General features: G+C 43.1%; 1 protein-coding gene across 3 annotated transcripts in view; it reads left to right on the top strand.

Moving 5' to 3' along the window:
* HSF2BP (heat shock transcription factor 2 binding protein) overlaps positions 1-27,964 on the top strand; it is an 80,316-nt gene that overhangs the window by 12,410 nt on the left and 39,942 nt on the right. For all 3 annotated transcript variants that reach the window (XM_080938174.1, XM_080938172.1, XM_080938173.1), the window contains 4 exons: positions 975-1,078; positions 9,974-10,123; positions 12,382-12,514; positions 16,810-16,927. In XM_080938174.1, the coding sequence (XP_080794300.1) occupies positions 975-1,078; positions 9,974-10,123; positions 12,382-12,514; positions 16,810-16,927 (505 nt within the window). The remainder of the gene's footprint in view (positions 1-974; positions 1,079-9,973; positions 10,124-12,381; positions 12,515-16,809; positions 16,928-27,964) is intronic.

Here is a 27,964-nt window from a genome sequence, read left to right as displayed (position 1 = left end):
AGGAGTGGGAGGGGCATGAGAGTGGGTAATGGCAGTGGAAATGAGCCAAATGTAGTAGATATGTCCACGAAAATGTTAATAGAAAAGAATTACCTTACAGAAGAGAATTAAGTTCTGAGGCCCACCTAAACCTGTGGAATCAAACTGTGCCAGGCCCAAATCCCCTGGGATCCTAGCATTTTAGGCTTTACTTAGCTACTGTCTCTTAGTACGTATTCTCAAATCTTGTATATATATATTGGCCAAAAAAAGTTTGATTTCTTAGCCTTGAGATCAGACTCTTAAAATGTTGAATTGAATATCCATTTTTTTTGAACACTGGTATTTCTGCAGTATGACCATTTTTAAAGTTGAATATGCTTCTTGTTGGTTTATTGATGTGGGTGTCTTTTGAGTTTTTTGTTGGCCATTTGACTCATAAGCTAAATGATGGTGGAGAGGAAGTGTTACGTCGTCACTACCCCCTCACTGTAGCGTGTTCTTGTCTTGATCTCTGTTGCTTCCCGCCCCCATTGACTACTACTGCGGTTGTTCCATTGAGTCAGTCTGCCAGTTGGTGGGACTGGCTCTGTGAGTCAGCTTCTGCTGGCACCAGCCACTCATGAGATGCCTTCTGCTTTTTATGGCACAGACACACGTTTGCGCCATGAGATAGTCAAGCTTCTCAGCTCTGCCTTCAGACTTTAAATAACTCACTTTCTTAAAGCCTTGAGTACCCGTCTGGCAGTAAATGAGGTCTTTAAATCACAAAGTAAGATACCAGGAGAATTTCTTTTAGGACTGGCGGCAGTTCAGTGCCACGTTGTATTTAGTGTGCATGGGATGGGGTTCACTCTCCAGCTTCTATTCCCACACCCTCCCCACAAAAAACAGCTTCTGGTAAAGCTTGAAAAATGGAAGGAACTTAAGACACAGGACTATAAGAACGTTGTATGTGGTCTGACATGTCTTAAGTATTTTTCTGTCTCTTCTAGACCTGGAAAGAAAAGAACAAGAATTAGAGCAGCTGCGATTGGACCGTGAACACTTCAAAGCCCGGCTAGAAACTGCACAGGCAGACAGTGGGAGGGAGAAGAAGGTAGGCTCTTGGGCAAGGCAACCCAACCAAGAATGGGTTAGGTCCAGATGCTGTTGCTTTGCTGCCTTTTGCTCCTGAGGAGCAACTTGCTCTATTAACCCTCAGGAGATTGTAGTTTCAAAGATGTGTATTTTGAGTAGGTTTGAAGGTAGGTGAACTGTTAATGGAGTTTATAACCATTTAATAGGTAGACCATTCGCTTCCTTTTAGTATACATATTTTTTGGTACGTTTAGAGTCTGTGGACACAAGAGAGTATCTGGTGTGAATATTTATGTATATTATACAGGCTAGGGTATGCTTCACTTTGTGTGGAGTTTAGAGGACAACTTGTGGGAGTTGTTTCTCCCCCCGCCCCCATGTGGGTTCTGGGTTTGTGGCAAGTAAGTACCTTTCCTTTATCCATTGAGCATCTCACCAGCCTCCTTTTAAATTTTGTATTTAAAAGGCTGCTTCCACTGAACATGATGATTCACACCTTTAATCCCAGGAGGCAGAGGCAGGTGGATCTATGTCTGTTTGAGTCCAGTCTGGTGTACGTAGTGAGTTTCATGGCATCCAGGGCCACATAGGGAGACCCTGTTTGAAACAAAACAAAACAAGCCTGCTTTATCATTCATGCTTATAACGTGGTAAGAATCTGGAAGCAAATAACTTACAATTGGTGATATATTAAGTTAGAAACATTTCTAATTAATTTGGTTATGACTTATTGATACTTGGGAAATAACAAATTATATTTTATTTTACTATTGAGAAACTATATTTTTCTTTATAAAATTATTTATATGTACAAGTATTTTGCTTGCATATATGTTTGTCCAGCATGTGTGGGACTGGTTTCCCCAGAGACCAGAAGAGGGTGTCCGATCCTCTGGAACTGAAGTTACAGATCACTGTGAGCTGCCATGTAGGTGCTGGAACTGAACCCAGGTCCTCTGAGAAAGCAGCAAGCCAATCTCTCCAGCCCCTATAATAATTTTTGAAAACATTTTTTATAATAGGATGGTATACATTAATTCATCTATAAAACTAGTTCTGTGCTTTCACTTGTAGAATTTTGGACTTGCAGATTTTTGTATTTTAAAATACTAAAGCAGTAATAGTGCTGAGCAATGACATTTATTTTATGTATGAGAATACACCATCACTCTTTCAGTCACACCAGAAGAGGGCATCAGATCCCATTACAGATGGTTGTGAGCCACCATGTGGTTGTTGGGAATTGAACTCAGGGCCTCTAGAAGAACAGTCAGTGCTCTAACCACTGAGCCATCTCTCCAGTCTCAGACTAAACATTTATGGCCTAGATTTTGATTAGTAGGCAAGAAGGAGTTGGTAGACATTTAAACAGAGCCTACTCTAACCCCAGCAGTTAGAAGGCAGGAGCAGACAGACCTCTGTGAGTTCAAGACCATCCTGGTCCATGTAGTGAGTTCCAGGACAGCCACAAACAGTGAGCCAGGTGACAATGAATTCTGTGAAATTGTGAGTCAAAATGAATTTCTCATTTTGATCTTTTTCTTCTGTGTATTTGTAACAGCAATAGAAATACTCTGCCTTACACAGAGTGTTAATGCTAGTATCAGAGCCATTGCTGTGACTCAACCTGGCCATGTGGTTTGCAAGCCTTTGGAGCTAGTTTGTAGGAGGAATTTGGAAAACTGGACATGTAAGCTAGAAAAATCTTAAAACACCATGAGTAGAGCTTAATAAGGGCTGTGGTGAGAGCTGGGAAAACTAGAAGCACGGAGCAGAGACCACTCAGGTTTCAGGTGGGACCAAGGATTCTATTGGGAAGTGTACTGTCTCATTCACTTCCATTATGACAGAGAATTTACCTATCTTGTGTCTGTGCTCTAAGACTTTGTAGGAGGCTGAGTTCAAAGGTAACTGAGTAATCTGAAAGAAGAATTTTATTTCTGAGTAAGTTTAAAATATTGCATAATTTCTCTCTCCCTTTTCTTATGCTTTTCATGACTCCAACCCCCGCTCCTCTCAAACTCATGACCTGCTCTTCTTTAATTATCATTGTTCTACAAACACACACACACACACACACACACACACAAGTATATAAATGAATAAATATATAAATGCAATTTTCTGAGTCTGTTTATTGTTGCTTGTATGTGTCTGGTTCTAGGACTGACCACTTGGCATAGATAGTCAGGGGCCTTGCCCCGGGGAGATTAACTCCCTCTCTCAGCAGCTGTAGGTTATCATAGTTCTTCATTTAGGAGTAGGCCCTATGAGCTGTCCTCATCCACATTAGCATGTCAGCTGATGTTGGAATTGCTCAGGTCTTTTTAAGGCAGCCATCTTGTAGACACTATGATGGTATAACTTTCCTGTTATATTTAGAAGGAACAATTTCACAGAGATTTTGTGGTTCTGTGGTCCTTACAATCTGACCAGTCCCTTGGACAAGGAGAATTAAAAAAAAAAAATCTGGTTTCTTGGTATGTTTAGATTTTTTAAAAATTATTTATTTATTTTATGTATGTGAGTACACTGTAGCCGTCTTCAGACACACCAGAAGAGGGCATCAGATTCCATTACATATTGTTGTGAGCCACCATGTGATTGCTGGGAATAGAACTCAGGGCGTCTGGAAGAGCAGTCAGTGCTTTTAACTGTTTAGCCATCTCTCCAGCCCCAGACAAGGAGAATTTAAGGTCATCTAGCATTCAGGCTCACACAGGGGCTTTGCTGCCCACATTTAGCCTGATTTACATTGAGCACAGAGTGAAAAAACAGGGTAGAAAAAATTTTTTTAAACTGGCTTTAAAAAAAAATCACACTTAAAATTGGGACCAATTAATGGATAATCATTAGAAATTAGCACCATTGTATGTACCAGGACAATAGAACTTGAGGGTGTCTTGAGGGTAGCTCAGTGATGGCAGAGAGCAGACTCACTCTGCAATCAAAAGTACAACCTGGTGTTAATCCCAGCACCCAGGAGGCAGAGACAGGAGGATTTCTGAGAGTTTGAGTGTATGCCTAAGATCAAACCTCGGTCCTTATGCATGTTAGGCAAGAACTGATCCACTCAGCTGTAGTACAGTCATACCCTACTTGGATCTTCCAACCTTCCTCAGTTACCCAGATTCTCATAGTCCAGCACAGGCTAAAACACTGAGCAGAAATTATGGATGGTCCTGGTGGAGGAAGTCAGAAGACCAGAATCACGATAGGCACACAGAGATGAAGACTATGCTCAGAAGTGTTGAGATGGGATCTGGACAAGAACATTCAATGAATTTGTCTTCCCTGGGATCTAGCTGTAGCTTAAGTTAGTGGCTGACCTTGCTGTTCTCTTGTCTGATGCTGTGTATGCAAGACAGATCATAGGCTTCTACCCAATTCCAAGGAGTGTTGTGTAGGCTGGATAATGTATGACAGAAGTAAGAATACTTGGAGGTAGCCCCTGGGAAAGCAGTAGGTATGAGATGGAGCAGAGACCCCAGGACGCTGAAAACACTACAAGTGTAGACTGCCTGCTAAGGAAAGCTCTGGACACTGAACACCTGGAAGAGCCATGTAGCTGCAGGGGTGTACTGTAGGGAATGGGCTCCCCCAGCCTTTTGGCACCCAGATAATATCACTGTACATCTTAGCCATGGAACTGTAGGCACTTACAGTTGCCCTGCTGATTCCCGGCTTGCTTTGGCCTCTGCGCTCCTTTCCTTGTGCCCTTTTGGAATGGAAGTCTTTATTCTGCTGTGTACTTGGGATATGCAAAACTTTCTTTTTGGCCTTCCATAGGCTCATAGGTGAGAGCTTGTCTTGAGTCTTAGAAAACTTTGTACTTGTCTTATTGAGCAGGGCTGGAACTATTGAGACATTGGGGGAATGAACTAAAGTACTTTAGGTATACATAGGGTGGTTCTGTTATGTGTTATTAATTATGGCCTTGTTGCTATCTTCAGGAATTAGATATGGTTTTAGGAGATGTGTTTGGGTGTCAGGTTGACAGTGTGCATTTGTGACATTTAATCTTGATTGTCAACTTGGACTGAGAAATGCCAAGGACATTTGTGGGATACATTTCTGCTGTGTTTGTGGAAGTATTTCTAGTGATGATTAAGTGGGGAACAGCTACCCTGAATCCTGTTTGTGTCATACAATGGTCTGAGAACCCAGAGAAAGCACGGAACTATTTTCTCTCTTTCTTTGCTTGTTGGTGTCTGTGAGTTGAGCAACTCTGCTCAGCTCTCCTGTCCTGACTATAGCTGTGGGACGGGTTGACTGTTGACTGAAGTTCTGAAACTGTGATGGAAAAGAAATATTTTGTCCATCTACATTGTTCTGTCAGGCATTTGTCAGAGATGAAAGACAGAAGCTCAATGCTGGAAGGCTTGTGGGCAGACACACTGTGAGCAGGCATATCCCACTGAAGTGGTGAATGAGGCCTTGGGTCTGATCTCTAGTACTGCATAGAATACACCTCACATTTGGAAGTTGGAGGCAGGAAGGTCAGAAATTTAAGATAATCCTCTGTTACATAGTGACTTTGAGATCTGCCTGTTTCAAAAACAAACAAAACAGAGCAGCAGTTGTGCCTGTGCCCCAGCACAGAGACCTTTTGCTATTGCCAGGACTCCCCCCTTGGCCAGCCTCTGCACTCCAAGAGCAGGTATTCAGTCCCAACTTTCTTCTTCCAGTGATCCAACTTAGTTGCTGCATTGAAGGAGAGAAAGCAACTTCATTACAGCTTCAGCAAAGCCCCTGCATTGAGTCTTCAGCCCCAGGGGCACAGGAATTGTCACTTGCACAGCACACTCACATTTTAGATTTTATACTTCTCTTACATACTAGATTCAGTCATTTCTATCTTTTCATAATGATTTTTTACCCATACTGAAGTACTTACTGGCAGGAATCTAATTCAGTCTCCTAGTTGCTGGATTCTTTCCTGGTTCCTCAGCTCTAAAATAAGCTTCCAGTCCTGCCTCATGATCCGTACAGGCCTGGGCAGGGACTGCAGACAGTGCTACAGAAAAGTCAGCTGCAGGAGACAAGCAACCTTATTATAGCCAGCTTGCCTATCCCTGTTCAACCAGTGAACTGTTCAACTGGAAATAGAAAAATAGTCAAAGCTAAAACATCCCTTTACTTCCAATAAGGTCAGCGTATCAGCATACTATGACAATAATAATACTTTCAGTGTTTGAGACCCTGGCTATTCCATCATTCAGCCTTGGTGCTTACTGAAAGGCAGCTGCAGTTCCTCCTCCTCTATTGTATTGTATTTTATTTTATTTTGAGATGGGGTCTTGCTATGGAGTTTGAGTTGCCTTCAACTCTATGTAGCTTAGGCTGGCATTGGACTTTTGGTCTTCCTATCTCAGCCAGCCTCCAGGTGCTGGAACGAAAGGCATTTACCAGCATGTTTGGCTCCATGCACTTTCGTCTCATGGCATGTACCTTTCCCATTAGCAAATCAGCCAGGATAGAGACTGTCAGTTTTGTGTTATTTTTACTTTCTATATTTTTAATTTATTAGGAAAGAGCTGCTATTTTTAGAATGCTAAAAAATAAGCTGTTGGAAACATTAATTCAGTGATTTAAGAAACTTTGAAAAATTTATTTTAAAATTTGTGTGTGTGTGTGTGTGTGTGTGTGTGTGTGTGTGTAGTATAGCTGTCCTGTTTAGAGATGAGCACTCTACAGTATTCTGTAGATTGACAGGTTGTAGGTGTCTGATTCAGTCGCTGTCTTTACAAAGAAGCTTCTTTGATGAGGGTTGAGAGATGGACTAATCTTTAGGTATAAAGATAAGAACTTAGGGGAAGGATGGTTACCCCCATTTCGTTTGAGCAATCATATACTAGTGGGTCTGTTTTGCCAGGCCAGTCATTACTGTAGCTTTAGGGGTCACGACTGAGTAAGACTAATGCTGTTTTTCTCCCACTGTAGCATCCACAGAACCCAACATTTCTTCCCTGTTTGATTATATTATTTGTCCTCTTTCATATATAGTTGTCCCTCAGTATCTGAGGGGAATCAGTTCCAGGACCTTTTGAGGATAATCCTAGGTGTTTAGACCCTTCTGTGAATAAGTTTAGTATTTGCATGCAACTTACACATATATGCCTTAATTTGGTTATTTGTGTTATCCAGTTCATTGTAAATGCTGTATAAATTGTTACTGTTTGGGCTGGGGAGCTGGCTTATTTGTTAATAATATGAGCACAAGGTACTGCATTCAGTTGGTGGCACCTACAAAAAAGTCTGGTGTTGTAGCTTCAGGCCTCTGTGGGCTGAATCAGTGGATCTGGAAACTGTAAGGTATATGTGACAGGCCTGATATATTTTGGATGCAGTTTTTCTCAGCCTGTGGACTTCCTCCTTTGCCCATTGACAGAATATTGCTATGTTCTGTTCTTTGACTCCCGAGTGCTAGGATTACGTGTATATTGCCATGCCTGGTTGGAGGGTGAAGTCTACCTTATTTTAAATAATGGATCAAGATCTTGTGATATATTTTAAAGTTCTGTACTTACAGTTTCATATAATGGGTTTATTGATTATGTAGCAACCAAACTGGAAAGAATAAATAGCAAGTAACAGATAACATCATCAAACATGACTGGGGTAGCCTGGTGGAGAGCAAACAAAGGTAATATCATCCAGTGGAGGCTTGCAGTGCTCAGGAGAAATGGACTGGGGCAGCAGCTGGAGCTACTGGCTGGGAGATTCACCATTTAGTTCCCTCTGCAGGCATATTAGACCGCGGATCAACAATAGTCATCTCTGTTGGAAAGGGTTCACCTTCTAGCTGTTCTCAAGGACATAATGTTTTTAATCCCACTAGCTACTTGCTGTTTTTCTTTGCCCCATTACAGAGCAGGGGAGAGAGGGCTGACCCAGGACAGGGCATTTCAGAGGACATTTAACATAAACATGTTGGAGTCTGAGACAAGTGGGGGGGGGGCTTTCCCAGTATGCCCTCAGTAAGCTTAAAAAGCCATGACACTTTACCGGTATGCTGCTGTGATGTGACACAGCCTAGAATTGCTGGGGAAGAGAGAGGCAGGCGTAGATCAGTTCATGTCTGTGGTCTTGATTGTCTTGATCTATGTGGGATGGAAGACCCACCCTGAATGTAAGTGCTACCATTTCATAGTCTGGATCCAGAACTGTGTAAGAGTGAAGAACTACCAGGCTCAGTGTATTTATTATCTCCGCCATTGACTGTGGGTGTGATGGAGGGAAGAAATGAGAACCAAGTGTGACAGTCTTTGTAAATATGCCGTGATAAGATCCATTACTCTGTCAGTGAAGTTACATATGTGTCCATGAATCCAGACTGCAGTATCATTAAGTCAGACATGGAAAACAGTTTTCGATTCTTAGGATTTTTATTATATATGTGTGGGTATTTTGCCTGTATGTATTTATGTGTACCACACGTGAGCCTAGTACTCATGGAGGCCAAAACAGGGTGTCAGAACCCCTGGAACTAGGGTTGTAGGCATAGTTAGTCACAATGTGGTTGCTGAGAATTGAACCTGTGACCTCTGGAAGAACAGTCAGTGCTTTTAACCACTGAGCCGTCTCTCCAGTCTCACCCTCAATTTTCTTGAAACTCTAGGTAAAAATCTCTTCTTATTATTTAAATTTTGACTTCTTTAAAATAAAAAAAAACCCTCAACCATTTTACTATCATTAAACTGTGGGTGAACTTATTCTAGTATAATTTAAATTGTGGTTGAACTAATTGCTTGATATAAATAAATTTACCTAGGTTTTTATAATTTTTGGTTTATTCCTCCCTCCATGGTGGTGCTGGGAGAACCCAGGGCTTCATGCATGATAGGCAGGTACTCTACAGCTGAGGATATGCCCATCCCTGTTCCTCTCTCAGGAAATGCTGTCTCCTTAAAGGGCATTTTAGTACCAGAGAAACACGATCCCTAGGAGGACGAGAACTCTTCAGGATGTACAGACATGAGGGTCACAAGGAGAATGGTTCTCTTTTTCCCTTGATGATCCTGTCAGAGTCTGGCCCAGCTGCAGGTGTTCTGAGGTGCTGCTGGAGGGAGGCCAGGAACCTTCCCTGGCCTCCATGATCTTGTTATCCATGTGCTATGCCTGAGCATGTGCGGGGCACCCACCTTCATAGCTCCCCTGCCTGGTCTTAAGTCTGGTGTTTGATTCTAATGTCATTTTACAGCCACACATACTTTTCATACTTCCCAGCACCTTTGATGACCCGCTTGTGAGGAGTTCCTCATGATGTTTGCCTAGAACAGTGTTCTCAAACTTCCTAATACTGCAACCCCTTAATAATAGTTTCTCAGTATTGTGGTGACCCACAGCCATAAATTTATTTTTGTTGTTATTTCATAACTATAACTTTGCTACTGTTATGACTCATAATGTAAATGTTCTGTTTTCTGATGGTCTTAGGTGACCCCTGTGAAAGAGTCAGTTGACCTCCACGGATTGTGACCTGCAGGTTGAGAACCATTGGCCTAGAAGGGGACTTCTTACAATTCTTTTTCTAAACTTGGTGTGGTGTCTGCCAGTTGAGTAATCTCTGGCTACAACAGGCCTCCTGATTAGAAATACTGTGCAGTGTGGGCTGTGTGTTAGGTCACTCCAGGGTCTGGCAGTGCTGCTGTGGGTGTGTTCTCACTTGGGACTCAGGCCACCTCTAGTTTTCTCTTTACTTGAATGGATGAAGTTATCCTCTGTAAGCTGCAAAACAGTCCTGTGTTCTTCTGTATGCTTGGAACTTAACTGTTGAGATGTGGATTATGACTCATAAGTTCTAGAATTCTGAATGCTCTCTAATAAATATCATTGGGAAAGAGAACATGTGATAGAGAGTTTTGAGATCGAATGCTAGTATCTGTTTTCTTGTTCTGTTTTGTGAATTTAGGAGAAGTTGGCTCTTCGACAGCAGCTGAATGAAGCAAAACAGCAGCTCCTCCAGCAGGCAGAGTACTGTACACAAATGGGAGCTGCTACCTGTACCCTCCTCTGGGGTGTTTCCAGCAGTGAGGAGGTTGTCAAAGCCATCCTAGGAGGAGTAAGTTGTCTAGCACTGTTGAATGTTCCTTGTGACTAGAAGAGGCAGCACGTCTGTCTTGACATTGACTGCCAAGTCCTGCCGTGCTGCAGATTTGTAAAGTTCATTCACCAGATGGTGGCCAGATGCCTGCTGTGTTCAATGTGTCACCTGGTGCTCTGGGGTTGTGTAAAATTAAGTACCATGTTCTGTGCCTGCACCCAAGAGGAGTTTTTGTATATTAACCATTTATTGTTAATGTTAAAGCATAAAAAGCTAACAGCATTCACAGTGCTCATATGTGTTTTACCTCCTGGGTAAGATAGAAATTAAACATGTATTAGTTGACGTATATATGTACATAGTATATAGTATTATATGTGTGTGTTAGGGCACTTCCAGTAAGGAGAGGAATTTGAAGTGGGCCTTTCTGACTAGATAGGAATCGAAGAAGTGGTAAGGACACTTTAAGAAGCAGTCAAAGCAAAGGTATAGAGTGGCCCACAGGGCACACACTTTAATCCCAGTGTCCAGGAAGCAGAGGTGGAGGATCTCTGAGTTTGAGACTAGCCTGGTCTATGTAGCAAGTCTAGGACAGCAGAGCTACATGGAGAAACTCTGTCTCAAAAATCCAAACAACAAAAAGAAAAAAGGTAGAAGTGAGAAGTATGTCTTCCTTTAGGATAGAGGGGAAGGACGTCACTTGAGCAAATAGAGGGCTCCTGTCCTGAAGCAGTAGGAAATAGGCTCACTGGGTATTGGAATGTCACTCAGTGAATAGAGGTAAGCAGATGCTGGCTTTGCCCTGAGAGTTCGAGGGCTACAGAGTCTTCAAGTGCTTTTGAACAAAGGAATGGTGAGACACGGTGCATATAGGAAACGAACATGAGGATGAGTGAGTGAGGGTTAGGGCTGAGGTGTGCAGCTCTCTGCAGGGCAGATGGGGAAGGAGGAGGCATGTGGGAGCTGTGAGAGAGACAGATGTGGTGTCAGGTACAGTGAGTGCTGAGGGAGGAAAGCACCTGCAGTAGGGCGAGTCTGACTCTGGGGGAAGAAATGGAAGTGGAGAGGAGGAAGCCAGAGATACATTAGTTACCACTTAGAGGACATGCACAGTGGTAGGTCTTAAGTGACCCCAAGGAAGGTCTTAAGTGTCCTTTGAAAGTTTGTTGAGTTGTATTAAAGTGTAATTTTCAGGGCTGCTTGAGACTTTGCCTTAAAAATAAAGATGTGGGCAGGAGAAATGGCTCAGTGATTAAGAGCACTGACTGCTCTTCCAGACATCCTGAGTTCAATTCCCAGCAACCACATGGTGGCTCACAACCATCTCTAATGGGATCTGATGCCCTCTTCTGGTGTGTCTGATGACAGCTATAGTGCACTCATATAAATAAATAAATATTTTTTAAAAAGATGATTTCCATGTTGTAATTTACTCACTAGACTTTAAACAGTTCTCTGGATTCTTAGAAAATTTCTAGAATTGGGAGACCATCCCCATCCTTAGAATATTCTGTCACTCAGGACACTCCTTTACACTATTCTCTAAGGTTTTATTTTCTGTTTTTACATTCTAAAATGTGCTCAGGTTCTAAGTAAATCTTGACAATTTTATACACTCATACACACATGTGTGCACAGTATGTCTCAGTCACATAACCCAGGTCCCTTCGATTTCCTATGTTCATTTTCTTTTTTATCTCTACCACACTAAGGCCATTAGTGTGGCCTGCATATGGCTGGGTGTAGGGCCATCCAGTAGAGCATGGGCCTGCCAGTGCCACAGTCCTGAAGAGCACTGGCTTCCCAGCAGCCCTCAGCTGTTAGTCCCTTCTCTGTGAAGCAGGGTGAGGCACGGCGCCTGTTAACCATCTTTCTGTGCTAGATTGTGGACTGGCTTACTTTGTGCTGGGAGTTCACAAGGGCAGTGTCCTGTCATATCCAGGGGACAGCATTTTGCACTCCTTCTATCCTCCAAGTCTGTCATTCTTTCCATTCAGTCTTCTGCCATGTTCCCCGAGCTTGGGTGTGTGGGGTTAATGCAGGTGTCTCCTTTAGGGCTGAACACCCAGAAGTCACTTATTCTGCTACTGTGGCCACGTATGAGTGTCAACATCGACTGCTTCCCTTCCTAGGAACGTTGAGTGATGGCACAGGCGTCTTTATGACTGCTTCTGTAGTTACCTCTGTCTCTCTGCTGTTGGCGTGCCTGTTCTGGTGTCACACAGGCTTCTGCGGAAAGATCTGACATTTCTATTTTTTTTTTTTTTAACTTTCAGGACAAAGCATTGACGTTTTTTAACATCACTGGTCAGACAATGGAGAGTTTTGTGAAGTCATTGGATGGGGACGTCAAGGAGGTTGATTCTGATGAAAATCAGTTTGTCTTTGCACTGGCTGGAATTGTAACAAGTAGGTAACCTTTCAGACACAGTGCTGTATGTCAGGTTTGGTAATTACAGGTGTGAGTGTGATTCTCTCTCTCTCTCTCTCTCTCTCTCTCTCTCTCTCTCTGTGTGTGTGTGTGTGTGTGTGTGTGTGTGTGTGTGTGTGTCTAAAGGATAGTGTTCACCCTGGAGTCTAACTCAGTTAGCTGGGAGAAGTGTCAGGTATATAATATGGGAAAGCACCCCAGGGCTTGTGGTCACTGTCACTTATTAACTGATCTAAAGGAAACACAGATTTGGTTGGTTGCTGTTTTTTGTTTTGCTGTCAAACTGATCTTTCAGTCTCATACACAGCATACACTCAGCCAGTTCCTTTTCATCTTTTTGAAGTTCTGAGAATTTTAATAAACCCATACTGCAGTGAACTTCCCAGCTAGTGAGAGGAACCTGTATCCTCCTTCCATAGTCAGCCTTACACAGCAGCTGTCCTGGCAGCTTGCTAAACATCTGATCTGCTTTGTTGGGATTGGCTTACATGGCCTTGAGCATGCTTGTCCCGTGTCTCTACCTGGAAATTCCAGTGTCTTTACTTAGGTGCTTCACAGCCAGCCTTAGCTCTCTGACGTATTCAAGAAAAGCTGTGATGTTTTATAATGTCCCTTTCCCTCCCTGGGGAAGAATGGAGCAGTTCCAGTTTCCCATATTCTAAGCAGAAACTGATATTAAATGTCTTCCGTGCACAGTCATTTTTCTAGTCTATGTCACTGTTCCATTGCTGTGAGGAGACACCATGACCAAAGCAACTCTTGTAAGAGAAAGCATGTAGCCGGGGCTGGCTGTGTATGTATATGTTTGGGTAAACTGATACTAGTAAAATTCTGTGACCTTTCAGATACCCTTACTGTTCACCCCACTTTCTTCTGTATTTATCTCCTCCTCTGTCCCTAATAACCCTGCCCCCCATTGTTCTGCAATAGCCTGGGTTCCTGCAGAGGAGGCTGCTCTGATAGGTGCTGATCTTTCAGAAGAGCCATGCATAGCATATTCCCACTTGGCATTGTCATGCTGTGCAGAGGGATGCCCATGTACTGTAGGATGTTTATGACGTTTCTACTACTATATTATGTGGGCATAGCAGACAAGCGCAACAAATGTCTGCAGATGTTGTGGAGTCCCTGGTGTATAGCTTGACTTTTCATACACACAGATAAAAAATGTTCTAGGGTTGGTTCCAAGAGGTAGCTGCTGAATGGTACTGTGAGATCACTGAAGGCTTGTTCGTTTCTGTATTCAATGGGTGGGACCATGATGTCTTTGCTATAACTCAGTCATGTGTCTTGCTTACTTGGAAAAATTGGCATTGGTCATGTGTAATGTTTATTTTCTTATATAGAACTCTCCTACTTGTCTAGCAGGGTTTTCTTGCTAACAGTCTTCAGTTAGTGGAGCTGACCTATACAATGAATTGGAGTATTTATTGGAAACTGTGTTTCTCTTTAGCTGGGTCAGTGAGAAAATCAGTCAGTATACAGTGAAGGATCAAATGTGAACTGTACACAGCAATGCTGCACAGGGCAGGGGCTGCATGCGTCTTAAATGGGTATGGGTATGTCAGTTTAAAACTTGGGAGAAATAACTTGGGATTTTGTTCGGTCCCGGTAGACATAACCTTCTGAGTGCAGATGAAGGCAGATCAGAATTTCATCTTTATGGATGAGACTCTGAAAATCTGAATGTGCTGTTCTCTGTTCTGTGAAGAGTTTGGCTTCAGGAAGGCTGCAGAAAGGGCTGTCTTGGGGTTAGTTTAGGTTTTTGTCTTAGTCACCATTCTATTGCTGTGAAGAGACAACATGACTAAGGCAAACTCTTAAAAAGGAAGTATTCAGAGGATTAGTTCACTGTCCTCTGACAGGGACCATGGCAACATGTATGGTGCAGGAGCCTAGCAGAGGCTACATTCAGATTCACAGGTAGGGGGTGGGAGATGGAAGAAAAGAGAGAAAGGGAGGGAGGGAGGAAGGAACAGAGGAAGGAAGGAAGGAGGAAAGGAAGGGAGGGTGGGGGAGGAAGAAAACGCAAAGAACTTGGGCCTGGTATGGGTTTTTGAAACCTCAAGGCCCATCCACCCTCAGTGATGCTTTCTCCAACAAGGCCACACCTTCTATCCTATTAATCCTTCTGAAATAGTGCCATTCCTCACGACTAAGCATTCAAATATATAAACCCAATGGGTTCATTCTTATTCACACCACCACAGTACTGCAATGAAATGCAGGATTATGATTTTGTTTTTGGGGACTCCATACCATCTACCATTAGGATTTTAAGTAAATAATGCTGGAAGAGCTGCAAGAGCAACAAGTACTCTTAAGTACCAAGCCATCTCTGCAGTACCCACTGTGTGTGTGTATAAATTCTTTATTATATGCATGTGTGCATTTATGTGCCACATAGTGTGTGAGGAGGTCAGAACAGCTGATGGAGTCAGTACTTAAGCAGATGAGATGCTCCACTGACCTGGATCCCTCCCTAGGATAGATTTGTTAGCCAAGGGAAGACCGGCTGCTGCTGCTCCGTCTCCTTCCATCTTGGCCCCCTTTGTTCACTTACCTTTATCATTTTGTACCATGCCTTCTTCTTAGTCCAGACTGAAGAAGACTTTACAGAGAGGTGCGTTGTGTACAGGGCTTACTGGCGAATCCTTGTAGCTATGTGCAGATACTGGTTGGCTGGCCAGTACTGGCTGTACCAGTCATTGGGGCCAGTGACTGGTCTGGTCTCCATGCTCTTTTGAAGAACCAGAGGTATGAAAAATGTGTTTACTGGTTACAGTCAGGCAGAACATTTAGGAGAGTGTTCAGATTCAGTTTTCATGCTCTCATATGATTTCCATTTCTTGCTATAGTTAAAAGTCATTAGTCAATTCTTAAAAGATTTCTCAATGCTTGATCTCCCAGTAAGACCAGGCATGAGCTCCATGCTCTTCCTGGAGCAGATAGTTATGGGCTGGTTTTCTGGGGCATGGTGCTGCAGACACCCAGGTCCCAGTGCTCCTTCCATGGTATTGGCATGACTTCTTGATGTGTAGTTGCTTTTAACCATGGTCAGGTTCTCACTCAGTACCACAGGAGCTCCACAAGCAGTCCCATGTTTCAGTGCTCACTGGGTACCTGTTCTCCTTGGATCTGTAATGATAGAGGCAGGGAGTATACTATCTGCTAAACAGAATTTTCCAGAATGTGAAGCACTGGTGATTTCTTAGGAAAAAAAAATTCTCAGTCACCTTCATCATTATCCCCATCCTCACCATCACCTTCATCATTATCACCTTCATCACTATCCCCATCCTCACCATCACCTTCATCACCATCCCCATCCCCATCCCCATCCTCACCATCACCTTCATCCCCATCCCCATCCTCACCATCACCTTCATCCCCATCCCCATCCTCACCATCACCTTCATCACTATCCCCATCCTCACCATCACCTTCATCACCATCCCCATCCTCACCATCACCTTCATCATTATCACCTTCATCACCATCCCCATCCCCATCCCCATCCTCACCATCACCTTCATCACCATCCCCATCCTCACCATCACCTTCATCACCATCCCCATCCTCACCATCACCTTCATCATTATCACCTTCATCACCATCCCCATCCTCACCATCACCTTCATCCCCATCCCCATCCTCACCATCACCTTCATCACCATCCCCATCCCCATCCTCACCATCACCTTCATCACCATCCCCATCCCCATCCTCACCATCACCTTCATCACCATCCCCATCCCCATCCTCACCATCACCTTCATCACCATCCCCATCCTCATCATCACCTTCATCATTATCATCTTCATCACTATTCCCATCTTCACCATCACCTTTATCACCATCCCCATCCTCACCATCACCTTCATCCCCATCCCCATCCCCATCCTCACCATCACCTTCATCACCATCCCCATCCTCACCATCACCTTCATCATTATCACCTTCATCACTATTCTCATCTTCACCATCACCTTCATCACCATCCTCACCATCACCTTCATCACCATCACCTTCATCACCATCCCCATCCTCACCATCACCTTCATCACCATCACCATCCTCACCATCACCTTCATCACCATCACCTTCATCACTATCAGCACCATGTGTGTGAGAGACGTGGGAGAAAGTGAAGGTTTGTTGTGTTGATGCCATGATGCCTGTGTGGAGGTTAGACGGGAGAGCTCCTCTCCATCTGCCGATGTGCGCTCTGGGCTGCACCTGCGATCTTGATGCTTCCCTTTGTCTTCTGCAGATGTTGCTGCTATTGCTTGTGGCCGTGAATTCTTGGTGAATTCCAGCCGGGTGCTCTTGGACACCATGTTGCAGCTGCTGGGGGACTTAAAGCCTGGCCAGTGCACCAAACTCAAAGTGTAAGTAGTTAACAGCTCAGTTTCTCATCACAGAGCTTAGAATATGCTGATGGAGCCTCTCTTTAAGTTGATCCAGCAATTCTAAAAAAACAGGAAGCAAGTTGATGAGGACTCAAGGAATGTGTTACATCTTTAGATGATATTTTACATAATTTTATTTCAGATAGAGCCAATGTGTAGGCTGGCCTTGAACTCATGTTCCTTCTGCTTTAGCCTGCTGGCTGTTGGGTTAAATAGTATGTAAAAAAAAAAACAAAAACAAAACAAAACAAAAAAACTACCCATAAATCAAGCAAAGGAACATTTACCCCTTAGAGTGATCAGTGGACCCTAAGTAGTTCAGGGCTGTGTTACTAGCAGCCTCTGAGCCTCAGAATGAGCTTCAGTCGGTGTTTGCCATGGCAGTTTCCTACCTAGGTACTAAACTTTGTAGCTACATTTTCTTAGTCACTGTAACAAATCAGGACAGACTTCCATTTAGTATGTCAGTGTTTAGGTCAGGATCTGAGTTGGCTTGAGCAGGTCTGCTGGGTTCTGGGTGTCTCATAAGGCCAAGATGAAGATGGTGCTCAGCTGGGTCCTTGGGGGAGACTCTGAAAGAATCTGCTTCCATTTTATTCTGTTGGCTGAGTAGCTGGCCAGTTGAATCTTGTCCAGGGCTGACTGCTCTTCCTCACGTGACCTCACTGTCTTGCCACATTGCTTCTTATAATCGGCATCTGTATTAGTTTCCTTTCTGGTTGCTGTGTGAGAAGTAGTTTAAAGAAGGAAGGCTTTGTTTATGCCCACACTTTAAGGTTGCAGTCAGCCCATTGTCCAGGGATGGCATTGTGGCAGGAGTGTGAGGCAGCTGGTCACATGGCTTCCATGGTCAGGAAACGGAGAATGATGACACTCGGCTGGACTTCTCCTTTTGAAAAGTATTTTTAACTCTTTATTTATGTGTGTGCACGTGTATGCTCCTCATGAGTTTGTATGCATGGTATAGCATGCAAGTGGACCTTAGAGAACAACTAACGGGTTTCAGTTCTCACTGCTATGTGGGCTCCAAGAGTTGAACACAGGCCAGTCAGCCTTGGTGGGAGATATTTACCTCTTATACTATCTCATCAGCCCATTATATTCTCTTCACTCACTCCAGGAACCCAGGCCATAGAATGGTACCACTTACATTCAGAGTGAGTCTTCTTTCCAAACCTTCTGGAAACATCTTCAGAGTTGTTTTTCCATGGTAATTCTTAATCCAGTTGTGCTGATAATGATCCATCACAGTGTGTATCACACTTTTTCGGTTGCTCCTAGCCAGAGAGGCAGCTCTGCTTTCTGTGGGCTCATGTGTTTAGATTAGGCATATTGGATAAACCCTTTTAATCAGCTCAGAGCCTGTTGATTAGTAGCTGTGATTGCATCTACTGAACTTCCTTTGCCATGTAATTTAACTTTATCAGAGTATGATGTATATATAGTTTTGGGGAGTAGGACAGGAATTTTTTTTTTTTTTTTTTTGGAGGGCAGTGCTAGGAATGGAACCTAGTGCTTTTCCTAGCAAACAGTTCCTGTGCTAACATATAGACCATGGCAGAAAACTTTGGGGGTTATTAGGATTCTTCTTGTGATACATTCTTCCAATTGTGTGCCTTATGCATTACAGGTTTCTCTTATTTAGTTCAGGAGCCCCTTAATGTCTGTGGCAAATACTTCCAGCATCTGTGCTATTTCGGCCTTGGTATCTCTTATGTTTTCCCATGAAGATGAGATTTTCTTTTTCTTTCTGTATGCTGAATAATTTTGGATGCATCCTGAGTATTTGGAATATTATGTCAGAAGCCTCATGTTTAGAATCTTTGAAAAATTCAATAGTTCATTTGGATTTGAGCCACAAGTCACAGTGTTGTTTCATTATCAGCTGCTCCATGTCTGTAATATTTCAGCCTGGTGTTTCCCAGGCCAGTGGAGCTGTCCCATGTGTCTTCTGGTACCACTCAAGGGCTGGTTAGAGGCCCAGAGATTTATGCTGTGTGTGGTGAGGTGAGACTGGGAAGTTAGAAGTATCTCTATGGGGTCACTTCCTGAACTGCTGACTCTCCATGATGCCTGTAGTGCTCTGGTGTTCCCCCAGAGCTCCACTCTATAGCCCCATCTAGCAAACTGAGGTTTGGTGTAGTCTAAAGTATTATTGTGGCTGCTGCTTAACTGCCTGTAGCTACCAAGGTCCTTCAAGGTGGGGAGACATTCTTTACTGCAGCATCTGAGTTGCCTGGGGCTCCTACTATTACTGTGGCTACCAGAGGAATCTCCCTTTCTTCTCCTTAAGACAGAAAGAGCCTTCTGTACCATCTGAGTGCAGGCCAATGGGAGCTGGTGATTTGGTACTTCATGCTCTGCTCCCATCTCCTCAGCTCATGTGCTGCTCACCCATCATGATCTCAGTAGCTGCTCTATGCATTGTATTCAGTGGAGGGAATATCCTCTGTAATACTCTGTGTGGACCACACTGCAGTCTGCACTTATGTGTTTATGTTGTCATGTCTGTGTGCATGAGCAATGCATGTTGTAATGTGACATGTAGTTTTCTTTGTAATAGTGTTAAAGCTTGACTGTGGATCTGATCTGTTTCTTTGGGACCTCAAAAACTGCAGAAGTCCTAATGTTGAGATCATCTTTCTCTGCTTGAGGGGACATCTAGGATATTTTTCATTTCTCTACATATACACTACTACAGTGAACACTTGGTAAATGTCTCCTTGTGGACCTGTATGTTAGTTCCTGTATGAGTTTCCTCAGAAGTAGGATTTTGAGAAGTTTCATCCATGCAGCTCTGTAAGATGCTGCCACTGTACTGTCTCCTGCACCCTTGTCAGCATTTTGTTATTCCTATAGAGAGTATATGTGTCATCAGTCAATTGGCCAGCCAGTCATCTACCTGAATCCCTCCCTTGACTTGGAATACCAGTGAGGTTGGTATGTTTTATGCATGTTCTTCCTATTAAGTCTTCTCTGTGAATCACCTGTCTGTATACTTCTCTGTTTCCTGCTATGCTCTTTCTACAGGTCTGTAGGTTCTAGGTGTTGATCTATTGCTTCCTTTTCTTCTGTGGTCTCTATAAGTGTTCATGGACCAGCCAATCTCTCCTTCATCTTCTCAGCAAGCTTTGTGTGAGTGCTGCTTCTTTGCCTCCATTCTTTGGTCTCTGTTCTTGTGGGTCTCAGTAAGCACATGTTGGTGGCGCAGTAATGGTGAAGGACTGGCTGTAGAGCCATCACATTGACTTCCATTCCCAGCAGTCTTCTAGGATTGTACACAGCCATCTATCTCCTCCACTAAGTCCCTTCACTGTTGACAGTAGCCTGTGTCCACTTAAATAGGGCTTTTGCTGTGCTGTGCTGAGTTTTTTTTTTTTTTTTTTTTTTTTTTTTTTTTTTTTTTTTTCCCAAATGCTTGTGATTTACTTCTCTCCTGGGACTTTTGTTCTTATCATTTTACCATCAAAGGATATTCAGAGTTGTGCCTCAGGCTGACAAATGGGTCCAGCCTTCTCCCAGCTGATTTTTAAGTGTAAAACTTTCTTTAAAAGCTGAGCATCCTAGGCTTGAAATATGGTTCAGTTGTATGGTGATTTGAATGAGAATGGCCCCTTGTGCTCGATTGTGTGACTTCAGTTAGTGGAACTTTTTGGGAAGGATTAGGAGGTGTGGCCTCATCTGATGAGATGTGTCACTAGGGGTGGGCTTTGAGATTTCAAAAGTCCACAACATTCTCTGGTAGCTTTCTCAGGTTTTTCTTTGCCTCAAGCTTATGGGTCAGATCACATTCTTCTATTCCATCCACTTGCAACTCACTTTAACTGTAGACCTGGATAAGAGCATTGGGCAGATATCATGTCACAACCTGAGTGCTATTCTGCTTTCACATTTCTTCCACCAAATAATTCCATTGCTTTTGAATCCAGCCTCTCTCAAGTTCTCAGGAGTGGCACAATGTGGCTAGAGTCTTTGACAAAATGTAACACGAGCAGCTTTGTTGTGTTATCTTTTTTTTGGGAGCTATGAACAAATGTCTGCTCACCCATACAGGGCACTGACAGCAGACCAAATTATCAACTATACCCAGGGTAGCTTAGTAAACCTAAATCTTTTGGGTTACTCACTGAAGCATTGATGAGTCAAAGGCAGCTGCATCTGACCCCAGTGTGGGTGATGACTCACAGGAACTGTGTGCCTTCAGTTCTCTGGACAACTTGGAGGCAGCTGGCTCATCCTCCAACAGTTGTCAGTGCTTATACAACCTTAGGGAGAGGCTTTCCTGGTTTCAGGAACTTCCCAAGAAATGTGTTTGTTACCTTCTGAGTTTTTCCTTCCCCTGCTGTCACGTGACGCTGGTATTTCCATTTGACCCATGATGCCTTGATGAAAGCAGGCAACCAAAACTCTTGCTTCATATTAGACATGTGAAATTCTTCAGCCTTTTAAAGGTGTTATCAGTTGACAAGCACGGGGGAGAAGAGCACACTGAACACACTAAGGCTGTGGCCTAGTTGGTAGAAGACCTACTAAGCACATAGGAGGCCTACCTTAACATTATACAAATTAGGCACAGAGGCCCTTGCCTGTACTTCACACTTGAGAAATAGAGGTGGGAAATCAGAACACAAGTTCAAAGTCACTGTCAGCTATATAGAGAGTTCAAGGCAGCATTGGCTACATGAGATTCTGTCTCAAAGCAAACAGATAACAAAAATAGCAGCCCTCACTATGACTATTCCAGACTTCCTGTCTTTTGCCAATAAGAGCTTCCATGAGAAGAATCTCATAGCAATCCACACATGCCTGAAAGACATGTCTTCCAGAGAGTGAGAAAGTGGTGCTGACTTGTTTGTTGGGCTCAGCTGGCTGAGGATGACTAGGGTCTAGAGTCTGCTTCTGTTTGTGGTACTGCTCCATCAGCAAGAACAACAGTGAACACCCTAGAGAAGATTGGCTGGTTTATTATCATGCTATAAAACAGAAGTTGGCAACTTACTGTAAAAGTGTTTGAGAGGTGTTTTGGGCTTGGTGTGTCACACCAGGGCTCTTGCTGTTACTCAGTCCTGCTCTTGTGACGACCTTCATAAAAGCAGCTGTGGGGCATAGTTTAAGTCAGAGGACTTGTGGTTGTATGTTTGTGATTTGAAGTAAAGGATTTTCTCTTCTGGAGACACTGGGTAGAGATTCCAGGAAAGTCTGTCTCAGGGCTGACTTCTCTAGGAGCACTACATTTGAGCAACCCTAAGGTTTACCACATAGTTTGTTAGAGTGCAATCCTTGTGAGACTGCTAATGAAACTCAGTTGACTTGCAGCCTGTTGGGAGGTTGGAGGACTGAGAATCCCTGCCCTCCTGATATTTTATGTCAACTTGACACAAGCTAGAATCATCTGGGAAGAGGGAACATCAATTGAAAAACTGGTTGAAAAACTCTTCACAAGTTGACTGTGGGCAAGCTTGTAGGGCGTTATTTTGATTGAGGATTGATGTGGGGAGGGCCCATCTCTGTGGGCAGTGCCACCCTTAGGCTGATGATCCTGAATACTATTGGAAGGCAGTCTAATCAAGCCAGAAAGAGCAAGCTAATAAAGCAGCACTCCTTAATAGCCTTGGCATCAACTGCTGTCTCCAGGTCCCTGCCTTCTTTGAGTTCCTGCCCTGACTTCCCTAACATAAGAGTTATAAATTAAAGCCATTTCCTCCTGAAGTTGCTTTTGGCTGTGATGTTTTATGGCAGCAATAGAAAATCTAACTAAGACACTGCTTTGGAAAGTGCTGCTGCCTTTTGTCTTTCTGAATCCTGGCATTGCTGTGGCTTTGAAATTTGTCATGGAAATATGGGGAAAAGGGTCACATGGTAAAGACAAACGCAAGAGCCTGCCTCTCTGGACTGGAGTCGTGGGGAAACCTAGCATCCAACAGAAAGCTGCAGTAGGTGTTGTCTGTGCATGTGCCATCATTTCCTTAATTAGTCCCTGTAAATAAACTGCATCACTGTTGCTGATTCTTTCTTGCTCCAGGCTGCTGTATATCCCAGCATGGTGGTGTTGCCTATTTCACCTTTACTTATAAACTTGTAGCCTTCACAGAATTTTTATATTAATTATTATATAAAAATTATGGCCATAGAGCATTTTGGAAGTTTTTCAAATTGTGCCCTAAGGAAGTACTTAGCTCTCCACACATTGACTGTCCCTGCTAGTTAAGTGGTTGATGGCTGGGCTGGAGAGATGGCTCAGTGGTTAAGAGCACTGCCTGCTCTTCCAGAGGTCCTGAGTTCAATTCCCAGCAACTACATGGTGGCTTACAACCATCTGTAATGGCATCTGATGCCCTCTTCTGGTCTGTCTGAAGACAGCTACAGTGTACAATACTTTTTTTTTAAAAAGTAGTTGATGATCTAATCTATTGGCCATTGCAGAATATGTGTTTTGGGCCTCTAAGCTCTGTTGCATTTTCCCGATGCTTGCCTTATCAGGGCCCTGGTTGTTCCTCATCCTCAGTTTACATCTCTCACACTGCTCGGTCCTCAGTGTCTGCCTCAGACACTCAGGCAGTTCTGACCAGCTGAGTACTCAGGAGCTCTGTCATGTGCACTATATGCTTCTACATTGGAGCCTCTTCCTCTGCTTCTTCCTCCTTTGCCTACAGTCTGGGAAATCTATGCTCTGTCTTCTATCTCATGCTGTGTGGGCTTGTGTGAAAGCTGTCCTTGTCTCAAGCAATACTCTCTCCTTGGAAGGGGGTGTTGCTTACAGATCCTCTTAAGGGGAAGAATTTCTAATTACTACAAGTGAGAGGGCTGTTGCCATGCAGTCTGGGCTGTCATCACTGCTGCTCAGTAAGTGTCAACTTCCCCTAAAACTGTGTGTGTTTCATTACTTTTACTTTAAAATCTTATGCTATCTATTCATTATTGTTCAGTTCTGTTATCTGATACTCCTGCAATGGCCCAAGTCGCAGGGACCCCCAAAGACCATGGAGAAGCCAATTCCAATGCAAACACATAAGGGTCTTTATTACAAGCTGGAGAACAAGGACTCTCACCGACACTGTCGCAGCAGGTCAGAAGTGAGAGCCTCGAGTCTAGGGGTGCAGAGTATTTATTGTGGTTACAACAAGCTTGGGGAATTTCCATACGGGTCAGCAAGTTAATATTTTAAAACCTGCATTTCTGGCATAATCTGCAGGAAGCAAACACAGGGGCAAAGCTACCTGACATGCAGGATGGCTAGGTTTTACATGTACCTTGACCCTGCCCTTATAGCCTGACTGACTGTTGTTAGGTGAGGGGGGTTGCCATAGAATGTTTGCTCAAGTGGACTTTGTGCTTTTCCTTTGGGAATTGGAGTGTAGCTCCTGGAGCTTCAAAAATGGAGTTGGTTGGGCTTTGCAACTCCTAGTTAGTTATTTGGCTTATTTTAATAGAGACATTCTTCATAGCTGGAAGGAGAAGGTTATTTTTTAAATTATGAGCATGTGAATATGTGCACTTAGTGTGGGTGGTGTCAGATCCCCTGGAGGACGTGTGGATGAGAATGGCCCCAAGTGGTGCTGGGAACTGAATTCCTCCTCTGGAGAGCAGCAAGTGCTCCTAATTGCTGTGTGATCTCTCCAGACTGCAGACATTGTTTTTTATTTTCTAAATATTGCTTGGAGTTTGAAAACTTACTTTAAAAAATAATTTTAAGTCAGTCTGAAGCAGGAGGATGAAAGTCCTGGGTATGGAGTCAGATCCTGTTTTAAAGCGATTAAAACCTGTTTTAAAATGAATTGCATGGTGAGTTAGAGAGTCTGTGTAATGCACTAGGCACTGCGAGAGCCTGATGCTGGGCACTGGCTGCTTTGCAGTTCTGTTGGTGAGCTTTTTAACACAGTATATATTTAAACATAGCATGCATGTGAAGGTCAGATACCAGAGGACAACTTTTTGTGCCTTTGTCTGTTGTGCCTTTATGCATCTTCCTGTGGTGTCTCTTTGAGGAGCAAGTCTAGATGCCTGCCACAGTAGAGTGATGGCTTCCTGAGGGTGTTTGGCACTAAGTAGTCCTCAGTGTTCCCTCTCTGTCAGTGTTTGCTTGATGTGTCTTCTGCTGTTCCTTTGCTTTAATCCTTTGTGTGAACTTTTGTTTTAGGTATGTTGTATGGTTGTGATGTAAACCCGTCTAGCAATCTGCCTTTTGGCAAGATAATCCTGTCTACTAACATTTCCAGCTATTGAAATCCTTGGCTTTATTCCTTTCGTTTTGTCTGGTTTTTATTTGGATTACTTGGTATTTTCCCCTCAATAGCTCTATCCCCCTTTCCTTTTTTTTTTTTTTTTTTTTTTTTTTGTTTCTTTACACTGGTCCTCAGATGCCTCTCTTCTCTGAGTTTACTTTCCTCCTTAGGATATTAAAAGTTGACCTCTACTCAGAACCAGCTTCTCTTTAGAGCATGCTTGGATATATTTGGTATTTACTTGAAAGTAATGACTACCTTTCTCTTCTGAACAGTAGAAGGACCTCAGGCTGATTTAGTTCTCGCCTCCCAGTCCACATGTGTTTGGAGACTGTCCCTGCTTTGTAGGACACGTATTAGTCACCATGTTAGACATCATTATTGCTGCCTTTCCCCACAGCGTTTCCTTCTCTGTTTGGATTTCTATACCGTGGTTCCCTTTCCCATTTCTTGCAGCTCAGAACTATCTTCTGAGGTCATTTTAGTTTTTCTTTTTTTTGAAGTTCTTCTTTCAGGTTTTTGTAGTTAAGGTTTGTTTTGACGACAATTCTCTTGAGATTTCTTTTGTATTATTTGCTGGAAATATTTTTGATAGGTTTTTAATTCTGAGGTTACACTGTTTTTTTTCAGTTCCCTTGAAAAGCACACATCACCTGCCCTCTGGCATCTATCTTAAAAAATAAAAAGAAACTTTGTGTGTAATGTGTGTGTACAGTGTATGTGCATGTTCATGTGTGTAGATATAGGCAAGCATTCTATAATACATATGTAGGGGCCTCAAGTGTTACTTTTGTTTTCTACCTTGTTTGAGACAGGTTATCTGTTTTTTCTTTCTGATGTGTGAAACTGACCCATACATTTAGAGGTTCTTTTGTGTCTGCTTCTCATCCCCCTGTAGGAATGACGACTACAGGTTTACTGTTGTATAGGGAGCCCAAAACAGACCAAAGTGCAGATACCATCAAAGTCCAGCTGGAAGAACCAGTGAATTTTATCAAGGGTGCTTACAGGAATATGGATTACTTATAGAGCAGAAATGACTCAAAGGCAATTGTATCACCAGAACCACTCCACCATGTGTGACAGGGCATTGCGCAGCCTGCATGCACTCAGCAGGAGGGAGAGCATTCTTTCCAGGTTGTTCGGTTGGGCTGAGCCTCTTCTAGGCAGTTCAGCCACTTTTTATTTCTTCTAGATAGTTTGGCAGTTCTTGTTCTTACAGGTTGTTGGGCTGGTTTCAGAGTTATCTTTGCAGCTTGGCTTGTCTGAGAGTGACTCTCAGCACTCTGAATGCTTATGTACTCTTGGGGAAGAAATGGGCCCAGTTTTGGGGACTTCCTGAAGCTCTTTTGAATTATTTGCTTCCTGTCTTAATAGGCTTCCCTGCAGGATAGTATTTTACCCAGTACTCCCCAAACATCTGTCTTTTCACCTCCTTGTAAACATCATGTTCTAGAATATCATATTGTCCCTTTCCCTTACATCATATGCCTTTTTAAAAGTTTATTTTATTTCAGAGAGATCTATTTGATTCTGCTCTGTTTCTTGATCTACATCCTATGTCTTAAGAAATTTCCCTCCAAGTTGGAAGGTAAACTTGGTAAAATGCTGCACAGAACTCATGTCCTACCATGTCCAGCTTTATGTGGAGTATAGAGGTTCAAACACACTTTGGCTTGTACAGAAAGTGGTTTGCCAACTGAGCCATCTCCTCAGCCCTAGCTTTTATCTTTGATGCTGAGAGTCCAGCTTTGGGATGTCTTTTGTAGATAGTGTCCTTTATTCTGACACATTGGAACTCTCTGGTTTTGGTATACTGTGCTTGGATTGTGATGCATATCTATATATGTTCCAATCTGAAGGCCATTTCCTCATTTCTTGAAAAGTCTTTTTGTTTTGTTTTGCTTTACTTTGTTTATGTTTTTCCTTTTCATGTGTCCAGGTTTTGGAATTAACTATTTGTTTATTATTAAGATGATTTTATTTTTTTACTTAAAAAGTTACGTGTCTGTGGTGGACACATACACGTGAGTACAGGTGTCTGTGGAGTTCAGAAGAGAGTATTAGATCCTTTGCAGCTATATGTGATGGTAAGCCATTTTATATGTGTTCTGGGAACTGAACCAGGTCCTCTGCAAGAGCAGCCACTGTACTTAACTGCTGAGCCTTCTCTCCAGTATTTATAGTTTAAAGTGTAAGTTTCTGGTTTCTTTGGAGACTCAGGTTATGATGATGTTTTGATAAGTAGATGTGTGAAAGGATGTTTGGCTATAGCAGACACAGGTGGAAGGATGGTTTGCTATAGTAAACATGTGAAAGGACACGTGATATTTAGAATAATACATAAATGTGATCCCACAAACAGTGGGAGCTCCAGCATTGGTTTGCTTTACTTGCTCTTTTTTGGTGAGGGTGCACATGTGTTGGTTTGCCTTTCATTGCATTGCTGAGCTTCATTCACTTGTGGTGACATCATAGAAACTCTCCAAGAACTTCTTGTGAGATTCCTGGGGCTTCTTGCCACTTTTGTGAACTCAGGCTGAGTCTTTGTGGTTTTTTCTGGATTGAACTGCCCCTGCTGATTTGTGTCTGGTGTCTGCCAAGTGGACTGGACTGCAGCTGCTAGTTTGTGTTTGGTGTTTGCTAGTGGACTGGACTTAGAACATCAAAGATTGGAATCACCCCAAAGAACTATTTCTAAACAGGTCCACTTCCCCTATATCCTAATAATCTTTCTTTTCTACTACCTCTGGTGGGTGATGGGCTAGAGGGAAGGTTGAACCCTTATTAAAGT

Source organism: Micromys minutus (assembly GCF_963924665.1).
Source record: "Micromys minutus genome assembly, chromosome: 25".
Classification (NCBI taxonomy): Eukaryota; Metazoa; Chordata; class Mammalia; order Rodentia; family Muridae; genus Micromys; species Micromys minutus.
Note: the sequence above shows the minus strand (reverse complement) of the source record. Positions and strands in the feature narration are given on the sequence as shown.